The sequence below is a fragment of the Megalobrama amblycephala genome, linkage group LG19 (assembly GCF_018812025.1).
Source record: "Megalobrama amblycephala isolate DHTTF-2021 linkage group LG19, ASM1881202v1, whole genome shotgun sequence".
Taxonomy (NCBI): Eukaryota; Metazoa; Chordata; class Actinopteri; order Cypriniformes; family Xenocyprididae; genus Megalobrama; species Megalobrama amblycephala.
In genome coordinates this window covers 36,396,433-36,411,225 of record NC_063062.1, presented here as the reverse complement: position 1 = coordinate 36,411,225, position 14,793 = coordinate 36,396,433, and the positions used below count along the sequence as shown (strand labels likewise).

The window sequence follows — 14,793 nt, the reverse complement described above, 5'->3', positions numbered from 1 at the left end:
TGTCTTGCCTACACAAACTTTTAAAGGGAGTTTCAAACTATTTTATTTTCATGCCTACTGTACGTTCTGTTTCTATTCTACTCCATGTAGTTTGTTTTATTCCTAAGAATTTACATATGAGTCAGAAGAACATGATTAATTGCATTCATTTTGAAACGCTTTATTTTCAATAAATAATTAATAACACGTTAAATTTACAGCCCTAATTTATATGCAAATTCTGTTATGTGAACACAAGAGTGATTACAGTATCAAAGGAAATAATTGACAATTACGATTCTTGTCATGATAGTGCAGCTTTAGATGTTTTTTTGTTTTAATTACAGCCAATTTTACCAGTTCGCCCAGTACATATCCATTCACTGTAGAAAAGCGTGGCGCTTTACTCTCTGTTTGTGTTATTCAGCTATAATGAATGGTAATTTGGTCTCTCCTGAACATGGTAACTCCACCATTAGCACCACGACATGCCAATTACACAGTGGCCAAAAGAAAAATTACCCCTCTGTAATTCGGTACCACTTCGTCTCGAGCATCTCCGTGTAAAGCCAAGGGAAGTCTGTCATTTATCTAGCAGATTTGTCTCTCAAGAGCTGATGAATGAAGAACAATCACCGTTTCTCAACACTGGGCTCCACTCAGCAATAAGACAGAGTGTTTCTGCACTCAGTCAGTGTTTTTGTCTTGAATGTAATCAATTACCCTTAGCTGTGTAAATATAAGAGAACCTGAAACGCTGCTCAAGTGCCTTGACAGTCATTTTGTCTTCATCTGCATTGGTTCTTTCTCTCTTTCCCACAGATAGATTGGTGTATCGCAGCCAATGACTCAATGACTGCCGTATCTCAGTAGCTTGGAGTCATCACACCCTGAAGAGAGGAGAAAATGGACGGGCAGAAGGTCTTCAGAATGCTGGGTCGACCTCTCGGAAGGTCAGTGCTGTTGTGATGCCATGCTGATATTCAGTCTTATTCACAGGTCTGTTCCTGGATGTGTGCGCTTTACCCATGAGGGAAAGCAATGGCAAATTTAGCTGCAGGCAGCAATTATGCGGCTGAACCCCAACAGCACGCCCATTGTAAGATGGAACAGCTTTGTTTGGTCATGTCACTCCCTTTGGTGACAGAATGAAAAGTAGTTCAAGGACTATAAGTAGATTTACCAGTATTTATGTCTTTGTACCTTTTGGCATCATGCATGGGATTATCAGGGCATTGTGGCAATGATGCGTTCAAAAATTTGTGTTAATATGCACAGATGAACGGACCATATGCACGGTTGCTTCCTGGTTTTGGTTGAGCCAGCTTGGGCATTTCAGGTGAACTGTTTGCTGTCGTTCTGTACTCGCTGTACATCGACGCAAAACCATCAATGGTTGACTTTATAATGTTGTATTTATATTTTAATGCAATTATCACGCTTGCCAATAAATCAGTTTTATTGATTGAATGTTTGAATAAGAAACACAGTGTCTGTAATTGCATGCAACATTTTATTTTTTAATATGATGATATTTGTTCATCCTTCTGAGATTGTCCCCATTCGTTTCAAGATGTACAAAATCCAACATTTGATAGAAAACCCTTTTATTTACAAATAAAAAAGACCACTATAACCATCAGATGGGAGCAGAGGAGCATTTATTGGCTCATATTAGCAATTTATTGTAATAGTTTTTCACTCAGTTACACTTTTGAATAAATATTAAACATTATAAAATCACTAGGTTTAAAAATACATTTTGTCAAGGTGATGTATGAAGTACTCACAAAATCTCATGAAAAACAATAACTTTTCTCATGAATGAATTACACAGAGAACGAGCGCTGCGCTCTCTCTTTATAATCAGTGAAGCTCAATGATTTCAGCACACTGTGAAAACTCACATTTTATTCAATGAATCACACAAAAGTGTGAAAACCGATGGTCGATTTGAATTTTGCTGAGGAGGAACACTGAGGTATGTCTTTATTTATTTATGTTTTATGTCGTCCTACACTGTCAGAAAAAAGGTACACCGCTGTGACTGGGGCAGTTCCCTAAGATACAAAAATGAAAAGGTACATCTTTGTACCTTACTTACCCCTAAATGGTACATATTAGTACTTTAAAAGTACATATTAGTACCTTTTCCCTTTTGCACCTTAGGGTACTACATCAGTAACAAGGGCCGTACCTTTTTTTTCTGACAGTGTACGTTTGAATAACTATTGAATAACTGACTATTTCCAACACGATCACATGGAAATGCATATCAATAATACGAGAGTGTAATCTTGTGGAATGCATATGCCAAAATGAGTTTTGGCGTGCATACGATATGCAGTTTTTCGTGCGCATATGATACGCACTTTATGACATCTATATAACATGCTTAGTAGTCTTGGGTAGGGCTAGTGGTGTGGGGTTCGTGCGTATAATACTCCACAGAGTGCGTATCATATGCACACGAAAAACTGCATATCATATGCACGCCAAAACTCATTTTGGCATATGCATTCCGCAAGATTACACTCTCGTATTATTGATATGCATTTCCATGTGATCGAGCTCCTATTTCATTGACTATATTCTGATTATAAATTAAGTATCACACTGTTGCTTGACACGACAACAAGTGACATTTCACTGGAAGTTTTCCAGCTGTCTTATATTATTGCAGAAGTTATTAATGCATATAGGAAGGTAATACTTTACAATAAGGTTCCATTTGATAACATTATTTAACATCTAAAGTATTGATCACTAATGTTAATTTCACCATTTACTAATGCATTATTACATTCAAAAGCCGTATCTGTTCATATTATTTAATGGACCTGAACTAACATGAACTAAATAGTTGTCAACAGTTGCATTTTTAACAACAAATGTTAACAAAGTTTAATAAATACTGTCTTGCTCATTGTTAGTTAATGCATTATCTAATGTTAACTAATGGGAACCTATTGTAAAGTGTTACCGATTATATTTAAGGAGAATGGTGTTGAACACCAAAAAAGTTAATTTTGTGAGGTTTGGTCTAAAGATGATCTAAGGCAGCGTTAGTGAAGATTGGACAAACTTTGTTGGACGAGTAGAAGAAAACGCTATGCGAATTTGTTCAATATGTTGGAAAGATGGAAAATTGATAATCGTATTATTCTATGCACAAACTTGTATTCAGGCCAAATTATGGCATCAAATACAGTGATGTGTTACAGTTTAGCATAGCAAAAACCTTTCAAAAGCCTTTGACCAGCATGAAGAGCATCTAAATTCAAAGCCATATGAATTAATAGTGAGTTGTTCCTCTCTTTGCTGCTTTAACATCTTCTGCTCTTCTGGAAAGAGTTTCAGTAGATCATGGCTGTGGAGATTTGCTCCGCTGAGGTCAGGCATGATGTTGGGCGTTGAATTCTGGCTCACAGTTGGAGCTCCAATTCATTCTCAAGCTTCTCAGTGGAGTCTTATGCGGGCCACAATAGACTCAAGAAACCATTTCTTTATGGTTTTCGCTTTGTGCACCGGGCATTATCATGCTGGGACAGAAAAGGTCTCAATTCTACAAAACAGTGTTTGCCTATGGAGATTTCATGCTTGTTCACTTCATTTTAAGCAGCCGTTTGTAAGGAGTGAAGAGTGAAGAACTGAAATAGCCAAACTTGATAATTAGATAACTTTTGGCCATGTACAGCAGGAACAGTGCTAAAAATGAGCATTGAATTAAAACCCAGCACCTCTCACACATCCGTAACACTCTCAATGGGAAGATGTAGTCTGAAATGTGCAGTCATTATTGTACTGTTCTGGTCTCTGTTGGCTCGCAGACCTTCTGGTTTTTATATCTGAGCAGATCTAGTTTAATATTGGTGGGAGTGGACATTTTTAAGAGCACTAAATGGCCATACCGCAGGGAAGCCCATGACCTTCTTGACTCCCCACAGTATCTGCGGTGGCTCGAATCGATTCGACGGTGACAGTGAGAGAGCCCGTGCCATCTGAATTTGGATTCCCGAGAGATCCTCCTTCACAAAGGGACACTGATCTTGAACCCTGGAAGTGAGATGATTCCTGCAAAGTGTAAATGTATCCAGACATTTGTGTAGATGTTGCAACTTGGAAAAATGGCACAGCTGAGAACAAGTGAGACATAGCTGTTTGGTGGATGCAATTCTGCCTCATATTGAGTATTTGCAAAATGATCATTTGATGAATCAGTAAAAAATGAATGTGTTTTTGCTGATGTGGAGTAAACGTTTTCACAGCCTCCGAATGAAAATCATGGGGTTATGTCTGACACCCCATCTAATTATCAATGGAAAATCATTTTGTGTGTGTGTATGTGTGTGTTTTGTAAGCAAACACCCAGGCAGATGTTATGCTGAATATGTCCAGTTCAATTTTATTTATATTTTATTTTACAGCAGCTCATCATTTAGAGAGCGTCTGCACTCTACTGATCAACATGTGTGATTAAATTAGACACATTCTCTATGTATTCAAATTGATAACGCCTCAAATCATCTACACTATTAATGCTCATTGAAAGAGATCATTTACTTTAGATAATAATCAAGTAAACTATAGCTTTGTAAATGAGCTATTCAAATTTTTTTTTTCTTTTTTTTCTAGCTATTTAATTATTTTTTGTTCAAACTATATTAAAATACAATAATGACAGTGGTAAAAATATATTTTTAAATGTGTTTAGTTTCACTTGTCCAAATTAATCATTTAATTCGCTTAACCATAAACCTAAACTACCATTCAAAGTGGGGTTTATATGGTGAAAAATATCTTGTAAAATGTAATTTATATCCAGTGATCAATGCTGAATTTTCAGCATCATTACTCCAGTCTTCAGTGTCACATGATCCTTCAGAAATCATTCTGATATGATGATTTGATGCTCAACAAACATTTATGATTATTATCAATGTTGAAAACAGTTGTGCTGCTTCAGATTTTTGTGGAAACCATGACACAATTTGTCTAAAATTCAAACAGCATTTATTTGAAATGGAAATCTTTTGTATCCTTATAAAAGTCTCTATTTTTAAAGGGTCTTGCATCAGCCTGAAGGGGTTTATTTTGTGATAACAACCGGCTGGATGTACATTATCCCGCTTATTACATGGTTAATTTCCACATAAGTAAATAATTAGACACAAAATATTGATCTGAGTCGACATATTTTATTAGCAAGATACTGGCATAATTAAATAACTGTACACATAATATTGCTTTGACTGAGTTTTAATATTTTATTAGCTCACCAAACGCAAAACTTCAAGTATTCCACAAAGCCGTGTAATAAACACTAATATAAAGTGGGCCCGTTTTTTTTTTTATACATTCGTTGGGCATATATTCACACACAAAAAACTTGAATCTTCCTGAGTTGTTTTGTAGAGTCTGCAGCATTAGAGATCCGTGTTTGGGCTGTAAGTGGCAGTTCTGGAAGAGACTCGTGGTGGCAGGAGGATGTTTAAGCTTCGGTCAGTCGGGCAGATGGCATTTGGCAGCTCTGTCTGTGGCTGGACGCCCTTATTGACTACCAGCAGGTGCTTCTGGGCTTCCAGAGGTGCCAGCTGTGTGCAGGGGAGCGAGGATGGGAACAGGCACCGTTGAGGCACAGCGCTCATTAGGAAATGGACAAACAAAGATAAAGGCATTCGGACTGGATCCTAATGAAATCCCGTTGCTCTGTCATTGTGATGGCCTGTGCATATGCGTTTGTGTGTTTGCCTCTTCTAGCGGCATGTCTCTGCTTCTCTCGTCCTGTCTCTTTTACCTCTGCCAGTGGCAACAGACTCCATTTACATTGGCTTATTGCAACCCTCCACCCCACATCCCGCTCGCTTGGTCTCTATCTCGCCCTGTTTTTAAATTCATTTATGCAGTTGCAAAGAAAGTTGGGGATCAAGCCGGCAGGGCAGCCTCGGTTACTGAGGAAGAAGCATAATTCAATGAATTAGCCGTTAGTGTCTGGAAGAGCAAGATAGTCTCTGTGTGTCTTCAGGGCTTTTCGACTGATACCATACTCATTCTTTTCATGCATGCGACACCATGAAGACTATACCTAATGGCTGTAGTTTGGTTCCTTGAGTGGTACAATTACGGTTTTGGTGATTATAAACGAAAACTGAGTTTCACTAGTCTTGCCTCAGTGGGACACGGACCTCATAATGTGTTCATAAAATAGCTTGTTTTTTGTCCCACATACTGCATAATAAAAAAGATGCATGCTTGGAATGGGGTTTCACATTGTTTGTTTTATGATGGATGCTTTCTCATTGGCAATAGTGAATGCTTGGATTTTTTTTCCATGAGGAAAAGACCCATAAATAACAATAAAGGTTATTCTGCAGCTGTAGTCTGTTATGTGTTCATCTCACAGAGCTTTGCGTGTAGAGCACCGCCTTTATTGACTGAATTCAAAGTCGAGAGAATTGGAACAATCGCAGTCAACGCTTTGATCCATCCCAATGGCCATCTGTCACAAACATGGATGCAGATTCATTATAGACAGTTCTCTGTTCAGTTCAGTTTCTCTTTATTGTTCTCTGACCTTTATGTTCGTAATGAGACGGGACATGTGGGTGTGCAGATTAAGCCTCCTCCCGTATCGAAGAGCTGTTTTATATCCCACCACCCATCTCCTCGTTTCTTGTTTCTTATTGCATGTTATTGGTCTGCGTCTCTCTGTCGAACACTAATGGGCTGACACCATTGGATAATAGTCAGGTCCATGAGTCCTCCCGGGTGCCATCAAATATCATTGCAGCCAGGGGAATAATGGAAGCACGCTCTATTCCACCTATTAGGGAGTTCTAAGAGTCTAGAAAATTCCAGTGGGAGCAATTTCTAAATCTCACTATGCAGTATTAATAGTGTTGGGCTTTATGTAATGTGATGTTGGTTTCAACCCCAGAGTTTATATATTGATAATGATATAACGGTGATGAGTATATTTTTTTATGTTCAAATACTTTCTTCTATCCCGGTTTAATATGCATCGACAACTATAAGTAAGATTTCTGTAGTTTATTCACCCGAAAAAGTGTAAACACTTTGGCTCTAGGCTGCTGTTGAAAGAGTGCTTGCGTCCCGACCAATGGCGAGAGATTGGGGCGTGGTTATGTGTTTGGCCAACCAATAGCAGAGTGTTTGGGAAACCTGTTTGAAAACACTCATATTAGTTTATTGCAGTTCTGTTTGGTGATGCTAGTGGCTCATGCTGCATATTTTCTTCCCTTTTAAAGTGATTTTACTAATGATGTGTTTCTGTGGACCATGTACTTGTTTACCAGTGTTCATCAATTTAATGGAGATTAATGTTCTTGAGCAGCTGAATATTGATTTCAAGAGGTTTTTATATACTGACTGATTTGGTCATTTGCTGCAAACACATTTCTGCATGTAGTCTTTCTCCATCCTGATCTTTTATTTTAAATTAATTCATTTTATTTAGTTCTGTGAGCAGTGATCTGTTCTTAAACCCAGATGGTTTATTAAAGGAGGTGCAGACTGTTTTTCTACTCTTGCAAACTCTTTCCTCTTGATTTTTCTCTTTTTCACCCTGTCTTTTCTTCTGTTATAACTTCAGAGAAAACATGCAAATCTATGAAGTCTTTTTATCCATTCAGGGTTTTTTCTTTCTCTTTTTAGTGTATGTGTTGAGAAATGGGATGTGAAAGTAATAAAGAAATAATACTATTATTAATTTAGTTTATTATAGTCTATGACAGTCTAGTTCAGATAGCTCAACCACTTTTTAACAGCCTGTGCTCATTCATCCATTCATTCATTCATTCATTCATTCATTCATGCACTACTTCATTTATTTATTTATTTATGCTTTTATTTATGCAAACTGATCTTGACAGCCAGTGAGCACAATGCATTTTCTATTGTATAGAGAAAAAGTAATAATAATTTTGAGCAATTTGTTTGGAAGTTGCATTCAAAATCCACCTGCTGATCCACAGCCTAAGTTTGAATGAGCATGTCACTTCTGTTTACAAATGTCTTTCATATCCATCAGAAAAGTCATCTCAAATATGTATTTTCAATCTAACTGATTATAAACACTATAACAGCTGTAGTATATGTTGCTCAGAAAGTATAGGGTTTGTGTGGCTGGTGGGGATCAGCCCCTTAATGAATAACTTGTGTTGCACATATTGCATTTGAATAAGAATATCATGCCCATATGTTTAGAAAAAAAGCTGAATCTTACGCTGTAGTAGACATGGCTAAGGAGAGAGAGAGAGGGAGAGAGATGGATTGAGAGGGGAAAAAGAGAAGAGATTGCTCTCAGCTCCCAGACGCCTCAGCCATCTGGTACTCTATGGTCCTGCTGGTGGATTCCACCTCAGCCTACATTCACACTCACAGACTTCTGATTGGCCAGTGCTGCAGGATAACATTGTGATGTCATGGAATCTTTTGACGAGAGTGGCTGAGCCTCACCATGACAACAATCCTAAAAATCACGATTGACTGGTTTGAGTAGGAGGACCCCTCGCTGTTCAGCGTCTGACAGTACAGTCTGACAGATATCTCACTTTAAAGATTCTGATTTGAGTTCTTTTGTGTTTCTGTACTGTCTGACACATATATTTACCTACCCACTCACCTAATACACTTTCTGAATGAATGATGCTTTGCTCTCGACTGGCCCACATTTACGCATCATGTTCTACTATTTTTCGTTCATAACAGAAATGTCGGAAATGCACTCATATGTGTGTATATATTCAATCTGAGCATTAGAATGGGAAATAAAGGTGATTTAAGTGACTTTGAATGTGTCATGGTAGTTCATGGCAGACGGGCTGGTCTGAGTATTTCAGAAACTGCTGATATACTTGGATTTTCATGCACAAACATCTCTAGGGTTTACAGAGAATGGTCCGAAAAAGAGAAAATATCCAGTAAGCGAAAATGCCTTGTTGATGCCAGAGGTCAGAGGAGAATGGCCAGACTGGTTCAGCTGATAGAAATGCAACAATAACCATCGTTACAATCGAGGTCTGCAGAAGAGAATCTCACAACATGTCCAACCTTGAAGCAGGTGAGAGCAGAAGACACACCGGTGACACGCCTGTCAGCTGAGAACAGCAAACTGAGGCTACAGTTCACATGGACTCACCAAAACTGGACAACAGAAGATTGGAGAAACGTTACCTGATCTGATGAGTCTCGATTTCTGCTGCCACATTCAGATGGTTAGGTCAGAATTTGGTGTAACCAACATGAAAGCATGGATTTATCCTGTCTTGTATAAGCAGTTCAGGCTGCTGATGGTGTAATGGTGTGTTATATATTTTCTTGGCACACTTTGGGCACGTTAGTACCAACTGAGCATTAATTAAACTCCACCGCCTACCTGAGTATAGTTGCTGACCATATCCATCACTTTATGACCACAGTCTACCCATCTTCTAAAGGCTACTTCCAAAAGGATAACATGCATGTCACAAAGCTCAAATCATCTCAAACTGATTTCTTGAACATGACAATGAGTTCACTATACTCAAACGGCCTCTGCAGTCACCAGATCTCAATCCAATAGAGCATCATTGGGATGTCCTGATTTGCATGAATGTGCAGCTGACAAATATGGACCAAAATATCTGAGGAATGTTTTCAGCACCTTGTTGAATCCATACCATGAAGAATTAACCTTTCAGGAGTCTGAGGCTGATTTGGGGCCTGGAGAAGTTTTGACATGCCCTGACATTTGTGCTTTTTTTCAGTTGTTCATAAACATATTAATGACACAAGTGTCATTACACTGTATTCAGCACAAACTCTACCATAATATGTGAGGAACATGTATGTACATGTTTGTGTTTTTGAAGGAATAACGTTTATGCGTGGTTATTGAAAAAACTTAAGTCACTGAAATAAGGCCAAAAAAGTATATTAAATCTGTGTTCACAAGACTTCTGGGTATTGGAGGTTGTAGACTAGAGTTTTTGCTTCGAAATTATGTAAAAATTATTCTGCCTACTCCTTCATATAAAACAATATATTGATTTTGTTTTTGTAAGACACTTTTTGTCAAGAAACACAGTATGCGTGGAGGCGTGAATCATCATGAATAATGGGTGATTCTCACCTGAGAAGACAAAGGAATCGCATAATAATGACCTGAAATGACTTGCATAATAATGAGCTCTTTCAGTCAGGTCGGTTGTGAAAAAACCCTCTGTGATCATGTCTCAAGCTCATCATGGTGTATATCAAACATACAGAAAAAACAGCAATACTGTGAAATATTATTACAATTTAAAATAATGGTATTCTATTATATACTTTAAAATATAATGTATTTCTGTGATGCAAAGTGTCTGAACAGTTATGTTACCTCTATGGCATTTCATATAGGCTTTTAGCTTAAAAGCATGCACATTTGGAGAAATATTAATGGATTCTCATGTTTATGTCAATTTTCTATACAGAGGAGTAATATTTATTCAATATTTATTGTCATCACTGTGAGCGCTGGATACTATGTTTTCAATTCATACTTGCAGCTGGAGGGCGCTCTGTGCATTTTTAGTCCACAAATTCATCTAAAGAAGAACAGGAACCAGGAACTAAAGGCATGTCTTCTAGAAGTCGCTAACCATGGCTTTAACATCCAGATAAACACTTTTCAAGACAATAAATACACGATTGAGATGATGCATACAAGTATTGACTCAGAATTTACGTCTGAATAGCGCTGGCTCCGTGGGCGTTATTCATAATGAGCTGAATCACGGACTTCTGACATGGCTCTCTTTTCATACAGATTACATAAACACAGAATGTTTGTTTTCGATTTGACTTACACGATTTAAAACCTGACATTTCAACGTTTCTTTAAGTTACAGTTCATTTTCTGAGAACTATCAGATTGGACTTCGGTCAGAGGGAGACGAGAGATCACACATCATGTTAGTTTTCTTTATTTTACAAAAAGCACAACATTTTGTTTTTACTCTGAGTGTACACAAATAAAAGAAGACATTCTATAGTTTCAATTGATATATTACTTATGTCTCTATGACAAAAAATGACAGAGTATTTTAAGTCTGTTTTGCTGCAATGTGAAAAAAAATCCTGCAAAACGCGCCAGCGCGTTACCCGACTCCAGAGAGTTAAGGCAGTTCTGAAGGCAAAAGGGGGTGCAACACGGTACTAGCACGGTGTGCCTAATGTAACCCCTCCGGTTCGAACCGCCCGCTCTAAGCGGGACTCAAACCTGGGTCCGCTGGCATGGGTGTTGGGCGCTCTAACAAGGAGGTTAAAGACCACAGTCTGTATAATTTTTATAATTTTTTTATTTATTAGTTTTAGTTTATTTAGTTTTAGTTATTTTAGACTTTCAAGTTAAACTCTTCTAAAGGTTCTAGTTGTATTTCAACGTGAGCCTAATTCGGCACAGTGTGATTACAAACCGCTTTCAGCCCGGTATTCTCAGCATGGTTGGCTTTAGTGACTTTAGTGACATTGCCACTCAAGATTGGTCACTTGTCTGTTAAAAAAATGTTAGTTTTAGTTGACAAGAACAACCCTGATGTGTAAAAAAAAAAAATCTGTTATGTAAAATGTCATGAATTTGATGAGCTCCTTTTGACATTTTTCAAGCTCTAGCTTCTCTCCAGTACATTCAGTTCTAACTGGATGCATTTTGTTTTCTGGGCATGGTTCTGTTGTTAGATGAGACAGCGAAGAAAGAGACAGTTTCTCAAAGAACGTGTGTGTGTGTGAGTGTTTTTAAGCAACCTCGCCGTAATCATTCAGGTGTGGTGAGCACCGAATGCACACAGCTGCAGTCTGTCAAGCCAACAGAGTTTCAGATCCTCCTCCTAATCTGAGCACTAGCGCTGACTGTGTGCAATTCCAATTTTTTTCCCCACTTTCTTTGCCTCCCTGACCCTGCCGCACTGAAACGCGCGCATGTAGCTCTATAATGAATCCAATCAGCTGCTGAGTCAGCGAAACCAGGTAAAAGACAATGGAAATGTGCGCGTAGGTGTTAAGTATGTTTGGCACGACGCTCACTCTGTTTTAAGTGCTGTAGTAGCTCAGAAGTGTCTGAAGTTTATTGGCTCTCAGAGAGCGTGTAAGGGTAGCCAGGGGACATCATGTTTACCCAACTGCATTATCCAACAACACTGAACTTAATGCAGAAAGCAGCTGGAGCTGATCCAGTGCGCTGGTCTTCATCCACTTCCTCTCTGACTCTGTTTCTTTATCTCTCCTGCCAGCGTGTCTCATGTATTTCTGAGGGCATCCGTTTCTCTCCTCCCTGCCACGGCTAGGTGGTGTGTGCATGTGTATCTGTGTTAGACAGAGAGAGCGAGTGTGTAACTCTTGGAGCTGGAGGGCCCATCTGTTTAAACACTGCAGAGAGCTAGCAAGAATCTCTCCCACAATCCCCTCTGCCTGGACGGAGAGCAGGATGCATAGACAGATGCTCTCATCCACAAAGCCCCGTAGTCCTAATGCCTGAGGTTCTCAGGCTGCTTCGTACAGCTCACATTTCTTATGGTGAGAGTTCTGATGTTCAAACTCTCTGTGATCCTTTGTGACTAACAGTAAAGATCGACAGAAGTCTCTAGAGTCCTGAAGTCTATTGTTCAGCTGCCTCAAAAAATCACACTACATTCTTGCATGGAATGAGGTCACAGCGGCACTCGCTGCACCTGCCCTGAAAGGTGATTGGTTATGTGAAGTCAAACACAAACTTAAAGTTTCTGTTTTAACGTAATTTTATGGACGTTGCAAATATTTGATAATGAGCTGATGGAGAGAATATTTTCATCTTGTGACTTCATTATGTTGATTTAAAGGGTTAGTTCACCCAGAAATTAAAATTATCCCATGATTTACTCACCCTCAATCCATCCTGGGTGTATAAGACTATCTTCTTTCAGACGAACACTCAGAGATATGTTTAAAAATATACTTTCTCTTCCAAGCTTTATAATGATAGTGAATGGGGCGTGAGATTTTGAAGCCCAAAAATATGCCTCCATCCATCATAAAAATAATCCATATGGCTCCAGGGGGTTAATAAAGACCATCTGAATCGAAGCGATGGGTTTTTGTAAGAAAAATATCAATAGGGTGAATTAAGGGTGATTGGGACATAAGGTCAACTGGGACAGTATAACTCTATAGAATTTATTTTCTCACCTGATGAGTGAAAATAAAAACTTTTTTTGCTGAGCCCTAGCTGTGAGACCACATAATTAAAATGGGATGCCCTCATTGGTCTAACATCATGTAGGTGGGTGGGGCATGCATCAAACATGAAGTTGACCGTGAAATGCATGAACTGAGGAAAATGATATAAGCATTTGGTAGTTTTAATAATAAGGTCCTAAAATTGTCATATATTACTACTACATTGTAAAACTTTTGATAGAAACATGAATATGATGCACTACTGCTACAAAATCAGTAAAATAATTGTTAATATAATGTTTCTGTTTTCAGAATTAGGTTGTTTTTATTTTTGTCCCATCCACCCAAACACAATCTGGGTATAATTTTGGGTGATTGGGACAGTGCTTAAATGCTTTGCTAATTAAGAAAATTATTAGCCTTGCAATAGAGAACCATTGTATATGCTCTAAATCAGTGTTCCCAACCATGTGCAAGCCCTAATCAACCACTAAAATATTCATGAACTAGCGAGATTTTACTAAAGTAAAACAACCAAATTCTGAAACTCTTTTTATTTTGTATTTTTTTTTTTTTTTCATTATTTTTTTTTTTTTTTTACTTGTTTACTTGATTTTTAAATGTTTTCAATGATTTTTTGGAATTCAAGCCTTCTTTTGTGGATGGATTTATGAACTGAGAAATAAAGTTGAACAAACATAAACATGGACTCTTAATGATGATGAACAGAAAAGGAAATATTGTATATAAAATTATATCAAACTATGAACTAACATGTGCAATACAGTAAATATGCTTACACTACCCTAAATCAATGGAAAGATGTGCTGTCCCAATCACCCAAACGTTATGTCCCAATCTCCCAAATGTTACCCCAAAAAAAAATGTTTTACAGAAAAGTGTATGACACACATCCTTACATTATAATATACCATTGTTTCCTCCTCAAATGGATAGTTAACATCTTCAGTATTACAGAAATGTATTATGTGTTGGGCTGATGTTTTTCATTTATGACAAGAAACCTTGCACAAAAACGAAAAAATTCAAAAACTGCCCCAATCACCCTTAATTCACCCTATTTAAAACTTTATTAAAGGTGGTAAAGAGGATGTTTTGTTTTATACATTTTTGCAATATTACTTGAAACTGTCTTTACTAAGTGATAAAAGACTATTTATTAGGTGCACTGAAAGGAATATTATTAATATACATCATCTGTGCACGAGGTAGGGCCTTAAAAACATCAGCCAATCGTTTACGCGATCATCGCGTAAACGATTGGCCCTCTGGCTTGTCAATCACTGCCATGACGTTCCTTGTGAGAGACGCGCAGCTGCGCGCTCTAGTAAATTTCCACACTACATGCGCCGCATGCAATGTTTTTGTCAGGAGACAGGAGTAACAACTGCAGATTATGAGGTGAGTCCGACATAATGAATCCACTAAGTGTGTGCGCGGCTTAACGATTGTAAGGCCGATTATGAATGTAAACTGATACTTATGACTGATCGCGCTCAAACGCGTCCAGTAGTGATGTCCAAATGAAGCAACGAATCAGTATTGAACCACTTCATCAATTGTTTTGAAAATGGGTTCATTCATTCAAAGCTTCGTTTC

The 14,793-nt window shown here is 38.1% G+C and overlaps 1 protein-coding gene across 1 annotated transcript in view; it reads left to right on the top strand.

Annotated features, from left to right (window-relative positions):
* The window catches only part of si:cabz01090165.1 (uncharacterized protein LOC100333421 homolog), a 196,734-nt gene that overhangs the window by 109,041 nt on the left and 72,900 nt on the right, over window positions 1-14,793 (top strand). The window contains exon 2 of the mRNA XM_048168655.1: window positions 802-932. Within this exon, the coding sequence (XP_048024612.1) occupies window positions 886-932 (47 nt within the window). The 5' untranslated portion in view covers window positions 802-885. The remainder of the gene's footprint in view (window positions 1-801; window positions 933-14,793) is intronic.